This window comes from Branchiostoma belcheri, unplaced genomic scaffold (genome assembly GCF_001625305.1).
Source record: "Branchiostoma belcheri isolate BF01 breed outbred unplaced genomic scaffold, Haploidv18h27 scaffold58, whole genome shotgun sequence".
NCBI classification, from domain to species: domain Eukaryota; kingdom Metazoa; phylum Chordata; class Leptocardii; order Amphioxiformes; family Branchiostomatidae; genus Branchiostoma; species Branchiostoma belcheri.
The window spans coordinates 1,719,191-1,734,832 of record NW_017804220.1 but is presented as its reverse complement, the minus strand read 5'-3'; the positions used below and the strand labels follow the sequence as shown (position 1 = coordinate 1,734,832).

The following is a 15,642-nucleotide window of genomic DNA, read 5'->3' as shown; positions in this document are numbered from 1 at the left end:
CCCTGGCTACGGGCATGCACATATGCATATAGAGAGAAATAAGTACTCAGCTCACCGACAAATGTCTTGAATGTTTCTTCATTTGTCGCTTTGGGGCGTGTGGCATGGCGGCGTCCTCTTGAGTTCTGGCATCCAAGCACTGTCGCAGATAGGCGACTTCCTGCTGAAGCTCTGAGATCTGTGCCTTGAACTGCTGCAAGGCCTCAGAATGGCGCTTTTTTTCCGCCAGGACATCTTCAAGTGTCTTACGAAGGTTCATAATGCAGTGGTAAAGTTGCTCGTTGCTAACCTCAACTCTCGTTGATGTTGACTGAAACAAAAAGCGTCCGCCTCGGTTCTCTGGCGTCGACGACGTCGTCCGTGGTTGGATGCTTTTGGGACCACTTTCCCTACGGTTACTGCTGTTGTAGAAACCAGCGGGCGAAAAATGCGATGCCATACCAGCTTTCTTCCATGCCCCATCCTTGATCATGAAGTACAGCCTTTTGTGGGCATAGAACGCGGTATTTCCAAGTGACTGATCGCAATGCCCACAGAACTGTCTCTGCCTCTTCCTTTTCTTCCCAACTTTCTGACTACACGTATCATCCATGACACAGCTAGTGGAGAATTCATGTGCCAATCAGGGTATAAAAGGCTGGATGTAGTAGTCTTGAACACGGTCACGTGTTTGCCCCTGACAAATCATATTGTGTTGGCCGATATCGACCAATCACACTTGTCGAAGCTGGTGTGTTACGCCGAAAGGCGGTTATACCGGCTATACCGATACAGATACAGACACGTGTGATCTTCTGCCGAATTTGTCGACCGTGAAAACGTTGCAAAATTTCAGAATCGTCAGAGAGTCAATCGTATTTTGTTCACCTGACATACTTGACCGGGTTCAGTGATTTTTAAAAAGTCCGCAGTGTTATGATCGAGACAACACGACCGTACCGCTGACTAAGATGCCATATTTAGGCCTCTGTCACATAAAACCGAACATGGTCCCCCGAACTCTTCCAAACTTCACCCAAACATGATTGGGAGTAGGTTGGGAGTAGCTCGGCAGCAAGGATGACTGTACTGTGGTTCTTTAAAATTGGCACCTGTGTTCAGCGAGGTTGACTACTCTTCGGCTGTGCAGGCCGAATGTTTTATTTTAAAGTGGGAGTCGGGATCGGGAGTGCATGGTAGATATAGGCTGGGCCTTGGTTGGGGATTGGTTGGCTGGTGGATGGGAATAGATCTGCAGTGTTTGAAGTGTGGTTGGCAGTCAAATTTGATTGAACGTTAGCTCCGATTTGAATTGATTTACAGTATATCGAAAGGTAAGTGTGGCCTAATTCCGACCAGACTGCTGCTCATAACCTACTCTCTCTTTGTGACTGGGCTTTAGAGCTCACTCACTGAGGCGATCTGACCTTGTGATTGTTGTATAACACCGGCTTGTTATATAACTGTTAACTACAAAATTTTCCAAACCATTTCCAAAATTATTTCAAAAATAAAGTGATAAAGCCGTTGAATCTTTTCTAGCTGGATAAATTGAAATTTTAATACATAAACGTTTCAGGTACCATCCGGTACCTTTCACCAGTACAAATGTATGATTAACCTTCACCAACGTAATTTCAAAAATAATTACATGAATACTGTTGCCAACTATATAAAGTCATCATTATGATGTTGGCATTTTTTTTAATTTCCAAGCGTAAAAATTGGAACGAAGGTGAAAGTGAAAGTAGTTGTCTATCATTTTGGTACGTAGGCGTTGCGTTTTAATGGGGTCACACCTCAAAGGTCAGCGTGGGTCAGCATCAGACCTGTGCTTCAGATATCTTTGAGTAACATTCATCGTCAACTTTTTGTGTCTTCGTTTGCAATTTTCTTGTTTCAATTTTCGCTATCAATGTGACATAAAGCACGACAACAGATCGTGCTGCGCCTGTGGGAAACCCGTAATGTATTGTAGCACTTCGACAGAACGTCTCATTTATGGTCGTATCCGGTCTTCAGTTTTTATATTTTGTATTGAAAAAGATGTAGTCACGTTACGGGAAAAATTCTGATGCAAAGTTTGATTTGATTTATTGAGATGCCCTTTAGCCCCATGAGGGGCTAATCTTCCAGGGCTCGTTAACAGTACAACACATAAAATACAACAGTACAACACATAAAATACAAGCACTGAATACATACAATCATTGCAATTACACATTAAAATAATTGAGGTTGAGGCCAGAGGTCATTTAACTAATTATGACTAAAATCAACAATAAAACTTGTGAGTTACTAAATTGCTTCGAATATATACAATATTGTCAGGGTAAGCCTTTAAGTTCCATAAAGCTGACGTGTCATTTTCCTGAACTGCCTCTCATCAGCTGCTAATACAGTAGTCTTAACTTCACTCGGTAATGCGTTCCACAACTTTACAGATCTGTAAACAAACATCCTCTTTCCACTATTGTTGTTAGGTTTGAGCAATGAGTAGTCGTGCACTGATTGCCTAGTGGAATACCTGTGAGACGCATGAACTGGTACCAGAGATTTATAGATCTCCTGTGGCTCACTTGTGGTTACAATCTTGAAAAATAACTGAAGAGTACTGACATCAAATCTATTTCTCACCGATAACCAACCAAGATCAGAGTGCATTTTGGCAACTGGTGTATCGAACGAACATTTCAGAGCCAGCCTGCAGAACTTTGTTCTGTATAACTTGTATCTTCTTAGTACATGACTCTGAAACACTAGCTAGTATAGGTGAACAGTAGTTCAAGATTGATAGCACTAAAGCTTGGATTACAACCTTACACACAGCATCTGGCATGTAACACACATATCTTCTAACATAGGCTAGATTTCTTGATAGTTTTGCCACGAAGTGTTTAACATGGAGATTCCAAGAAAGTGATGGATCCATATGCAAACCCAGGAGAACTGCTTCGGTTACCTGTTCTACCTTCTTCGAACCAATTGCAAGATTCAAAGATGTGTCAGGTAGAAGAGCTAGCCGGCGGGCTGTTCCAAATAGCATACATAAGTTGACTAAACATAAGACAAAAACCCGTTTTTTCGTAGGCGCATTACGTTCTAATCTCCACCAGACGCCTTTGCAGGCTAGATAAATAGTAGAAAGTGGCCTAACAAGGGGGTACCATTGGTCTGAGAAGTTGGCCGGCAAAAGATGGTCCATTTGCCTACACGCCAGAAGGGTAATGTTTTCGATTTGGCCCTGCTTGAGTTTGAATCTGAATGTATGTCAACGGCATAACTCTAGAAGAGTGTAGGATATCATCACCTAATGTAATTCTATGAAGATCTTATTTGAGTAATCAATGAGAGACATCTACAAGTCTGCCGCACCAAACGATACAAGAACTCGCATCTACCGCACTTAGTGAAACTGTCGAATTCTACTTAGTGTATGCAGTAAATTTTATCAGACTCACTTTAATTTTCGAATATGCAAATATGTCAGCCGTATGTTTTCAGTATCTAAAGTATGTCCGAACGTCACGGTCGTCTCCTGTTACGATATATTAAATGTATAAAAAACGTTGTATATTTCATTATCAATGTGTATTTATTTAACGTTGCCTATCATAATTTTTAGTGTATTCGTAACTTTCAAGTGGACGAAGTACTATTATATTGTCAGAATAACGTAATTCAGACTTTGTCTGTGAGTTGTTAAGTTTAATAAAGATTGACAGATTGAAAGTAACTAGTCGTTTGGCGAAGGAATGGGATCGTGGAACTCTAGTTATTATATTGAATGACCTCAACTGACTAACATTTATCTCCAGGTACGGACGACGACGTCGGTCTCGTCTGCTACGGCACGCGGAACACAGACGGAAGGGACCTGTGGAAGGGTATCCAGTTCGATCACGCCGCCTTCTCAACCGTCACGGAGGGCCGCTTTAGATACTCCCTGTCTCTATCGGTCCTGAGCCACGTCACCATTGACGGTGCCGGGGCGGCCTCCTGGCCCGCGTGGGGCAACAGCACGGCCGTATCCATCCGCGGAGCCGCTCCGGTAATGAGGAACCTCAACATCGTCAACTCCTTCACGTCTGGCGTCAAAGTGCTTGACATGACGTCCAACCTCCGCCTGTTGAACATAACCCTGGCCGGTAACGGGGCTATCAGCGTGGAGACCAACCCTCTACACAATGTCTATCTGCATAGGGTGGACATAGAGGACAGTAGACGGGGGAGTCTGATGTTTAAGGAGAGAAACCCCAGCGGGACACCGAGAGACTTCTGTACCTTAGACACCACCGGCAACGACCACGAGGTTACGTTCCCCGTCTTCCTTCAGGGGTATTCCCGCCGATACTCCCGCGCAGAATGCGTGAAGGTAAAACTATTCTTCTTTAGAAAATAGATATCATAAAAAAAACACATGCACAGATGCACGGTTTCTTGTCCGCTTTATGTTCATATCTGTCGGATCACTTCTGAAAATAGCTTCATTAGGTTGGTAGGACACAGAACATGGGATTTTCTTTTACACAACCTGTACTGTATCTCAACTGCTTACATTTCGATGTCTATCAGACACCTTCCTTGTGCTTCTGACTGGAGTTCTACTTCTCGCCACTAGTATATAGGTAGCGCTTTTGAGGCGAGAACACAATCCCAAGCAAATGTAGACAAATATGTCTGACATCTGTGTTTCCAACATTTGAAATTTGAAATAAAGTAGTATATGGTGTTTTTATGTGCTTTTTGCATCGTCCTATTGTTACATAATGCAGCTTTAACATTCTCTGTCTATTCTATCTTCAGGTCATAACGACAGACCCTGGGAAGATCATCACAGTACATTATGTCACCATGTCATCGGATCCGTGGTATGGAAACGCGCCAATGGTGTTTCAAGTTAGAGACGGGACAACAGAAGCTGCGCATTTCCTGGACGACGGTAGCAGAGTGACGGCAGAACGCAAGACACTGTCCACCGGGCAGAACAACGTCTGGCTCCGGTTTCAGTCGGCATACTACAGTGAAGATAGGTTCACCATTGTTTTGACCAGTCAAGATACTGCAGGTAGGTTCTTTGATAAGTCCCTGGATCTCTCACAAAAATCTTTGAGTTGTAGCTTCTTTCTAGTCTTTAGATTTAAGAGGTGGGCTATGGTGTACTTCGTATGATCTTTCTTCCTGATGTGCTATTTGTTATCAAATCCTATGGCGGCCTGTATGGCCTTTAAACTTTGCGTAGAGCGTAATCGGCCATTTCATCCCCACGTGATTCGTAGCCGTACCGCTCAAAATCGATCGTGATAAAGCTCTACACGTGTACTAAATGCTTAAAGCGTAATTAGCGCCTGGTAATGGATTCAGAACAGAGCAAATTCAACATGATACGCCTAGCTGCCGGTGCCTTGCCAATTTCAGCATGGAGCGTTGAAGACATGCCCCCGCCCATATGCAGGCTCCCTTCTATGTGTTGTCAAGATATGCGTAAAACTGAGAATGTATACACATAGCACAGTCACTCTCGCATTGCCGTTCTTATAATGCTCGTTTTCTTTGGCGAAATCTACTCTCTCATTCCATACATTGCTTGCTTAGTTAGCAATCTTGTCAACAAAGTAAACATGTCAATTGGCTAGAAAGGATATTTTTTTCAAGTTTTATGTTTTTCAAGCTACATGCATGATTTGTCAGTTTGTGTACATGTTTGTCACTTCATCATGTCCGACCAAAGCGCAACACGTCTGCAGAACGTTCTGCGCCTGCGCGAAACCAGTAAACTGCACTGTGAATAGCACTTCGGCAGGGCGTCTCATTCCATCTAAAGTTTCCAAATATTGGGAAAATATGTCGCCTTCAACGCGTGATATTCTGATGAAACTTTGTCCAAAAATAATTTCCTTCCATCACAAGAAAGGAACTCACCATCGATTTTTATTCAACCTGGTCAATTTATCATCCACCAGCTGAATTGTGGGGTCGTGTGGCGTAGCGGCAGAGTGCGCGACTCGGAACTTAGAGTCCCGGGTTCGAGTCCTGACATGCCACCGATCTTGTGCCCTTGGGAAAGGCACTTTACACGGCTTTCCTCACTTAGCTCAGGTGAAAATGAGTATTGTCCTGTCATGTATTTGTCCCCTGTGTTGGTGGCGGCATTAATATATTATAAGTTGAAAAAAAAAACTTGAGTGTGTCGTCACCACGTCTGGTGATTACATGTTGGAATTAAATAAAAAAAATTGTCACTCAAACGTTGACGAGATAGACTGAAGATTTATGGTGAGTTCCTTTCTTGTGTTGGAACAAGTTAAACCGAGCAACTATGTGTATGACCAAACATATTAAACGAAATTAAAGCCGTGAAAAATCTGGGCTTTAAGCAGTACGTTCTGCCGACGTTCTAAGAAAAGTTGTATATGTATGACGTCAAAGTTACAACCGCATTAACAGGTTCACCCGTTATGATCGAGGATTGCAAGGTCCCTAACGGCATCCATTTGTCCGGATACAAACGCGCGGTAAAGATCACAGGAACGGAGATATCGTCATCACAAGGAGCAGGTCTGATTTCGGACGGAAAAGGAGACCTCAGTGTGGCACAAACGACTTTCACGGGCAACTCTAACGGGATTGTTGTGGTCAGAAGGAACGCCTTTGACACGGCAAACATAGACATCAAAAACGTCACTTTTCATTACACCAGAAAAGTAAGCCTGCGTCTGGAGAACCCCACTGGGGTGCAATTGTCGGTTGCGGACAGTCAGTTCATCCAAAATTTAGGGGAATCTATCGTTGTGTCCAACTTCGAGGCAATCGAGTCTACAATCATCAACAACACGTTTTCGAAGAACTCAGATGCTTGTATCGTTTTCTTTAAACAAGATTCGACAGATCACCCTTTCGAAGTCGTCATAAAGGATAACCTCTTCGTTCAGAACAGAGGACCGCGTATTGTTCATCTAGACATACCAGAGAACACCGATAAATCTGTGACATCTGTTGTAGAGTTCGAGGACAACATCTTGGATGCTAACAAAGTTGTAAATCCATTTCAAACTGCGTACGGATGTTCACGCAGATGTCACTACGCGGTTCTTGTAATACACGACTTGGCCACAACCCTGCAGGGTAATGTCTTCACGAATTCGGCAGCTCGGTATCAACTGTCAACAACGGGTCCGGCGTCACCACAACCAATGAACGCAACGTACAACTACTGGGGAACTACGGAGCAGATGGATATCGCGAGAAGCATCTATGGTAGATTTCAAAGATACACCTTGAGAGAAATATCGTACTCCCCATATTTTCTTTCCCCAACAAAGACAAACACAAGTGCACCATCTGCTCCTGTATGGCCCGATTTCTACAGAGCTGACAGCATTGGCGGCGTGGTACAAGGAAACCTCTCCCTGTCCGCTGCAGGCGGTCCGTACTACGTGTCCCGTGACATCATCATCCCCTCAGACAGTTCCCTCTACATCGAGCCTGGGACGACACTCGAGTTTGCACAGGACGTAGGTCTGTTCGTTCAAGGACGACTGGTTGCTAATGGCAGCGAGGAAGAAAGATGTCGGTTCATGCCGGTTAGGAGAGCTAACAGTAGTACGCCATCAGGCGAGGAGGACTTCATCAGGCTTGTAGGAGGCAATCACACACGGGAGGGGTTTGTACAAGTCTTCACGAACGAATCCTGGCAGGCCGTTTGCAGGGATGATGACTGGCTTGTGAAAGATTCGGAGAAGGTTTGTCAATATCTTGGCTACAGGGGCATAGAAACGGACGTCCTAGACAAGCGACAGTCTTTTCAATCCACGTGGCAACGCAACTTGACATGCGGTGACCTGTTTGAAGAAGGACAAACACGTTGCCTGTACCCCATCAACAGCACGGAATGTGCTTCAGTGCTGTATGTGGTTTGTGAGGAGGCCCCTTGGCTCGGGTTACACTTCACACTAACAGCAGCACCTAGCGTCCTGAGTAACGCCGACGTGACTGGGAGCAGAACCGGGCTGAGAATCGACTTCCACCGCCACAGGATGTCCAACATTCGCGTACGTGACGTGCAGGACAACGGCATCATTCTCCGGCACCGTGACGCCCTACGAACCCCCTCATTGTGTGACAACTGCAGCATTAAAGACATCAGAGGCCACGGCATACAAGTCTATTCCTCATCATCTTCCTTGATCAGACAAATTTCCATTCAGAATGTTGTTGGAAACGGTATTGACATTAGGGGCTTTACGCCAGAAGACGTTTTAAGCGCAACGTCGCTGACGCCGCTGTCTGCCAGACACTCTATTTGCTCCGGTAACAGAGCCTTGGATGTAGGTGAGCGTGTCATAGTAGAGCTGGAGGGTGTAGACAGCTGTGTGGAATTTTGGTCCACAGTGCCAGACAATGTAATTTCTGTTCAGGCCATGTTCAAGAACAGCAATGCCATGCTGTCGCTAAGTGTTCACGATGGTGGTTCTGCTGACTCAGGACAGGAATGGACCCTAGGTGATGATGAGGAATCAGACGTATTTGTTTCCACTGGTCAAACCATTGCCCTTGTATACGGAGGATCTGGACCAGACAACAAGACATATCTTCTGATAGAGACGTTGCCAAACGGCGATAGGCAGCAGTATCTAGTTGATGAAGGCATGGATCGGGGCATGATAATCGAAGACACAACTGCCTACAACTCTGGCATTGGATTTTTCCTTGACCAATCAGAGGAAAATAACCTACGCCGCCTCCTGATAGTAAATTCGTCAGCAATGTACTGTAATCAGGGAATGGAACTGGTGAATGTTTCGGCAGACGTTATCGTAAAAGAGAGCACTTTGAAAGAAAACAATGGATCCGGCATCACAGTGGAAGAAGTAACACGGAACGGAGCATCCATCAGTATAAATGCATCGGAAATCTCTTGGAATGGGGAAGCTGGACTGGAAATGACATTTTCAGATTCGACGTACAAAAAAGGAATTGCGGTTTCTGGCTGTCGATTCGAAGGGAATGTCCTGGCTGCGTTGAGCATTGTTCTTGAGGAAACCCAGGGGTCTGGTGACCATCTAGTCAGCCTGTCATTCAACACATTCCACGATGCTGGTTATCCTGCAATGAGGCTCGAGGGATCCTCTGCCGAATGGAATATAATGGGCAATACTTTTAGCAACAACTCAATAGCGATGATGGAAATATCTGGAGACATGTCGACGTGGAATTTTGAACAAAACTCTTTCATTCGTAACCGTGTAGAGAGGTCTCTAATCATTACCTTCGATCTATCGTCTTCTGAGGTCACCCTCGAGGGAAATACCTTCAGAGACAATGAGATAGAAAACGGCGGCGTGGTGGATGTATCTGGGTTCGATAACAACTGCACGATTTCATCCAACACGTTTAAAAACAACTCGGGAAGGTATGTTATCGACATTGCAGTTTCTGGGCACTTTGTCGATGGCACAATCTTACCCATGGTCGCGGTGTTTGATAATCGGCTAGAAGGTAATATATTCAACCAGTCACTTGAGATTTACGGTTGTACTGTTTTTGTTGAAGTGACGCAGAACATCCAAATATTTCAGTTCAACCGTCTGGATAACCCCCAAGTCAACTGGGAATTGTGCATGGAAGGAAGCCATGCTCTATCCGACAGCGTCTTTGAGGCACCTTTGAACTGGTGGGGAAGTAGCGACGCAGCTACGATTCGAAAGAGGATTTTCGACTTTGACGATTGGAACGACCACCCTATTGTCGACTTCAGTCCATTTCTGATATCTGCAGAAGGGAACATGTCACGTCATTGGGTCAGGATGTCAGAAATAGGAGGTCGGATCTTTGACAGCGTCACACTTACGATCGAATGACAGTCCTTATCTCGTATCCGAGGATATCACAGTATTACCGAATGCCACATTAAACATCCAACCCGGCGTCGAACTTCAATTTGCTCCAAATGTGGGGATACTCGTAGAAGGCTCATTGAACGCTATAGGTGAGGAGGACAACATGATAATGATGACACCAGGTTCTCCAAGCTTGATTCCAGGCGTAAGGACGGACAGGTTTTACGGAATACGCCTTGCCGACGGTGCTAATCAATTCGAGGGAAGAGTGGAGATATTTGTCAATGGACAATGGGGTACCGTATGTGACGATGCGTGGGGGCTATCGGACGCCATTGTGGCTTGCAGACAACTTGGATTTGGCCCACCGGTAGATTATCGGAGATACTTTGGTCAAGGAACAGGTCCCATATGGTTGGACGACGTTTCATGCAGTGGGAATGAGGCTACGCTGCTGGCCTGTAGATCTAGAGGCATAGGATCCCATAATTGTGGTCACTATGAAGACGTCGGTATCGAATGTGGATATGGATATGGTCGGCGAAGAACAGCTTCTTTGAATTTCGTACAAGGTGATCATTGGGGCAATATTCGTGTCCAAGCCACAGACATGGAGGTATCCAAAGGCGTACCAAGCTCAGTACTGCAATACGTTACGATTTCAGGGGCAGGTGTGTTGCATGGGATTGAGGTTCCTGCAATACAGACAATCGGCAATGTAATAATGCTGCAGTACGTGAATGTTTACAACTGTAGCTCACACGGTATCGAACTGGTGTCACCATCAAAATCAACCAATTACAACACTGTCAAGGTTAACATGACGACATCAAACACAGCCATGAACTTGGTGGAATATAACAAAGATGTGGTCTTGGATAACATTGAAGCGATGGGAGGCAAGTATGGTATCCAGTTCAAGTCTCTTTGGGACTACAGTGTGGCAACACCGTACCTAGACACAACATCGGCCACCTTTCTAGAAATTTGTGACAAAACCTCGACGGCGTCGTTGGCCTCTAAGATGATAATTTTCCACCGTAGCTCGTACCTGTACGGATTTGCCAGGACAATTGACTGTAGTGTGATCATCAAAGCTCCCAGAAACCACAGAATCCACCTGAAAGTGGACATATCAGCGGTTGGATCAGGAAATGGAAGACTCAACCTCTACGATGGATCGTCTGGAAATCAAATCTCATCCTACTACTATGTACGGACAGATGAGCACACGTCTTCCTCGGATACTGTTCGGATGGTGATGACCGGATACATCTCCTTCACCTGCCAGGCTACAGTAGTTTCAGCTAACAGAACAGGTAAGGTCAACATCCATGTTAAACAGATAATAATAATCAGCCTTATTTGACCATTGAATCTGAATTCCATACGCTTCTTAACAAAAGCCATACCTTATCTGTCGAACGTGATACTATTATAAGACCGAGGATTATAAGACATCTAGATATGTGAGGATAGATTGCAATCAGGTGAGTCTTCAGTCTATGAAGTTTAAGATATTGACTTAGAAGACGACCAGAACTTTACAACATTGTTTCATGTTACTTTAGATTAATGGATTAACTTGTAACTCAGAATTTATAAATATGAGACAAACCCTATATATTTCTAGCATTCTGATGGTGATCTCTGTCGATAAGAGTCTCTGATCTGGATCTCTAAAATCAGAATCAAAGATTCTACGAGATTGCAATCTCTATGCTGACATATATGCCCATTAGTGTCCATAATATGGTTGATGATCGTCGACGTCTTTGAGTGGTAGTTGCTGATAATGCTAAAATCTTAGACTTTGTTTTTGACCTTTTTGTTTTACTATCCTCCTTTGCAGCCCGAGTAAACCACGTGGTGGCTAACAGTTTCATTCAAGGCAACAGTGAGGCAGGACTTGTGTACACGGAACAGGGCACGGCAAGCACACGTTCCCGCATCGTGAACACGGTCATCAAGGACAACAGTGGTGACTCGTCCTCAAACCCTCCAGCATCCGTTTCTATTCGTGCAAAAGATGCCCTGATTGAGATGCTAAATAACACTGTGCAAAACAACAACGGTGGAATAGGCGTACGCCTGGACGGACCAGAGTCAAGCAACACGGATTTAGAAGAGACAAAAGTGCACAAGATTATAAACAACACCTTCAGCCAGAATTCTGGCTCAGACGTGCTATCTTTTGAGCTCCTATCTGAGGAAACAGATCACCTAATTCTGCAGGGAAACACTGCTGAAAACAACGAAGTGTCTGCCACTGGCAGAGGCATAGTTACCCTCACTGGAGTCCACACAGAACTCACACAGAATACATTCGGAGAAAACAAAGGCGAACACGTCTTTAAGTGTCAAGATCGAGAAAATGGAGATGGCCAAAGAAACATCAGCATCAGGGAAAACGTTTTCGAAGATACTGTCGAAGTTGATCGAATCTTGGACATATCAGGGACCAGTACGAGAGTAATCGCTGAAGAAAATTGGTTCCAAGATAATGAAGCCACGCTCATGCGAGTCAGAGTTTCTGATGGTCATGTCCAAATATTGGAAAACAGCTTTCACGGAAACAGTGACGGGCTTCTGTTGTTTGAGCACAGCAGTACGTCGTTGGTGGACATGATAGGAAATGAATTTCGTAACAACACTCGAGCTTCAAATCCTCTGATCGACCTTCGCAATGACAACATCTACATAGTAATGAAAAACACACTGACAAATAACAGTGCTCCTGTGATGTTCAGAGTATCCACGACCTTTCTTCATGATAACAGCTCAACCACTACAAACGTCTCTATGATTGGAAACATTTTGAAGGACAACATTTACGACAACATGACCAGTGGTAACATCGTGGGAAGTTCCTGTACGATTCTTTTCGCGGCAGACCAAAATGTCCCAAACTTTCACAAGAACACGCTTCAAAACGACGAGTTCCAATGGGAGCTCTGCATGGACACGTCAATTGCGTCCCTCGAAAACGTTCAGGATGCGACCGAGAATTGGTGGGGGAGTCAAAATGAAGACGACATCCGACTGAGAATCTTTGACTTTGATGACAGAAATGACCGCAGAATCGTTAACTTCAGTCCGTATCGAACCAGTGAATACGGAAGCATCAGTATACATGCGGACGTCAGCAGAGATGCCAGTAGTAGTATCTTACACGGGCGGATATACAAATCCCTCACACTTGAGTCATCAAAAAGTCCATATATAGCCACAGGCGACGTCACCATCCTGCCAAATGTAACCCTCAACATAGAACCAGGTGTTGAGATCCGTTTCCACGAGGATGTTGGTATCCTTGTCTTGGGAAGTCTCTTGGCAAGGGGAACCTCAGAGAACAAGATCAGATTCTTGCCATTCGATAAAGCCGCATCTTCTCCAGTTGTGACTACCTGGACAAGAAATCACAGGATCAGGCTTGTAGGTGGCAGCCAACCATGGCAGGGGCGTTTGGAAGTGTTCTTACGTGGCCAGTGGGGAACTGTCTGCCGATACTGGTCGAATCATTGGACCTGGCAAAATAGCCAGGTAGTCTGTAGGGAATTGGGTTATGGTCCACCAACTGGCTTCAATACTTGGCAGTATGGGCAGGGCGAGGGACCGATATGGCTCGGTGAGGTTCAATGCCAAGGAGATGAGAGAAGACTACTCGAATGCAACTCTCAAGAAATAGGCGTAACCAGGTGCTATCGTCACAGTTGGGATATTGGAATCACCTGCCAGGCTTCTAACCCGGAAGACGAAAACGATGAAATGTCATTGAAGTCGTGGGGAAACATTAGAATTTCAGTTAGTAAGTCTGAAGCGACAGTGGATCAGGAAATTACACTTGAAAATGTAGATATTCTACATGCTGGTCGGCTTCACAGAATAGACGTTCCAAGCTTGCAAATCATTGGCGTTGACTCGGATATCAGTGATGTGACCATTGCAAATTGCGTATCGGACGCGACTGAGGTTGTGTCTGCAAGCCATACCAAGATAAATCAGCTATTTGTTCATAATTGTAAGACTGCTGTCTCCCTCGCTGAGATGTCAGGTGAAACTTACATTGGCTCCTCGACAATGATCTCAAACGATGTTGGAATCAGCATGACAGAGGCCTTAACCTACAGGGATGTCTACATTCCTAAAGGTCATGTCAGCTCCTTCGGATTCGTCGACATCTGTGATCACCAAAACGTCATCGAAGTGCAGACACGTGTGAAACTTTATCACAACTCCTATTACTTCACGCGTGCCTCGTGCTTCAAAGTAGTTAGAACAAAGCCAGAGTTTCTCCTTCTCGCAAAGCTTTCAAGTCAAGACGTTCCCCAAACAGTGTCGATATATGACGGGGAGGTGCCATCAAGAGAAAAGCGCATAGTTCACTTGACGCGTTCGGCTGCCACTCAGTCTATGAGGAGGAAAGAAGTTTTCTCCGTGTCCAACAAAATGTTGATCCTGGTAAACGACCCAATAGACGTTCTTGTGGAAGTGTACGCCATCAGGAAGTCAGGTAAGTGTCATTAGTTTTGCTGTTTAAATCAATGGCCTTTATTTTTAAAGCAGTCTCTAATCTGTGTCCAGTATTACAAGCGTGGTAGCATCTTTCTGTCTTCGACATTTTTACAAACAAAACTTCATTAACATGACATTGTGTTGGGGGTACTTTGGTAGAATAACAACATGTGAAGCAAGTGGGGCCTCTGTGAAAAATTGTAACATTTAAAACCTACATCAACATCACACATTACCAGATACCTTTAAATCTGTATTTTCAAAAGTCTGACATTATATTAGGTGGCATCAAGTCGATTATCTCTGTATAAACTTTAATGAGTCATTTTGGGCAATTGCAGAGAGCTGCAGTTTCGAGGATCTGTCATGTACCTGGACAAATTCCCGAGACACGGCATGCAGGGAGGAGGATATAGAACAGGAGTGGAGACTTCGGACCTTAGGAGTCGACCATCAGTGGTTTTCTGGACCCTCAGCGGACAAAACGTATGGTAAGCTCAACTATCATAGTAACCTGGCCTGATTCTACTGCAAACCGTAACATTGTTCGATAGAGAAAATAAAGTTTTTTATTATATCTATCAACATTATAGAATACCTAAAACGTATTGATTATTGATTAATTATTACTTTTATTATATTAATATATCTATTAATATAATGGATATCTATTATAATAGGACAACAAGAGTAACATTTGAAAGCAAATGCATAATGTTCACTTTTACATGGTCAAGCCTAACAAACTACTACTCTGTTTATTCTTACTCAAACACATTCATAAACTAGTACATGGTGACGAACCCCTGAAGTTATGTCTTGCTAAATAATGTAATTCAACAGCACAGGGTGTCTGTCAAAGCACCAGTTACCTTGGTGATTGTGGTCTGGTCCAGGCCATCGACCTCATGTGTTTTGAGAAGACGAAACAGCAAAAAGAACAATTTGTTCTATCACCTGGGATAGACAAAGATAACATGTAAAACATGTTTATTTCAGAGACAGCATACTACTCCCTTGGATGCTGGAGAGATGAATCAAATCGTGCCATTCCGTCGCTGGAAGGGTCCGACTCTCGCCTCGATGGTTATTACCGCTACAGAGGGAACCCCATACAGAAGTGCCACGATGTCGCTGTGAGCAGAGGTTTCAAAGTGTTCGCCTTACATCATAGCGGCGAATGCTTATCGGGACCAGATGCAGAGTCAACATACATGATGTACGGCAGGTCAACAAGATGTTCGTCAAACGGTGAAGGTGGCTACCGGGCAAACCACGTCTACAAAATTGTCAATGGTGTAGCATTACA

General features: G+C 44.4%; 2 protein-coding genes across 2 annotated transcripts in view; both read left to right on the top strand.

The window, feature by feature from the left end:
- Positions 1-4,789: 4,789 nt before the first annotated feature.
- On the top strand, positions 4,790-9,852 carry LOC109481819 (protein bark beetle-like). Its single transcript, XM_019784423.1, has 2 exons — positions 4,790-5,047; positions 6,427-9,852. Exons 1-2 carry the CDS (start codon positions 4,834-4,836, stop codon positions 9,837-9,839), a joined length of 3,627 nt encoding a protein of 1,208 aa, XP_019639982.1. The 5' UTR covers positions 4,790-4,833; the 3' UTR covers positions 9,840-9,852.
- A 10-nt stretch (positions 9,853-9,862) lies between these two features.
- The window catches only part of LOC109481804, a 25,336-nt gene continuing 19,556 nt past the window's right edge, over positions 9,863-15,642 (top strand). Inside the window, exons 1-4 of the mRNA XM_019784393.1 lie at positions 9,863-11,137; positions 11,671-14,331; positions 14,675-14,824; positions 15,333-15,629. Of these exons, the coding sequence (XP_019639952.1) occupies positions 9,982-11,137; positions 11,671-14,331; positions 14,675-14,824; positions 15,333-15,629 (4,264 nt within the window). The 5' untranslated portion in view covers positions 9,863-9,981. The remainder of the gene's footprint in view (positions 11,138-11,670; positions 14,332-14,674; positions 14,825-15,332; positions 15,630-15,642) is intronic.

What these genes read in the sequence shown, in the direction of transcription:
- LOC109481819 (XM_019784423.1), top strand. Translation starts at nt 4,834, where the DNA reads ATGTCATCGGATCCGTGGTATGGAAACGCGCCAATGGTGTTTCAAGTT. An exon ending in GACCAGTCAAGATACTGCAG is followed by an intron (nt 5,048 to 6,426) that starts GTAGGTTCTTTG and finishes CCGCATTAACAG; the next exon opens with GTTCACCCGTTATGATCGAG.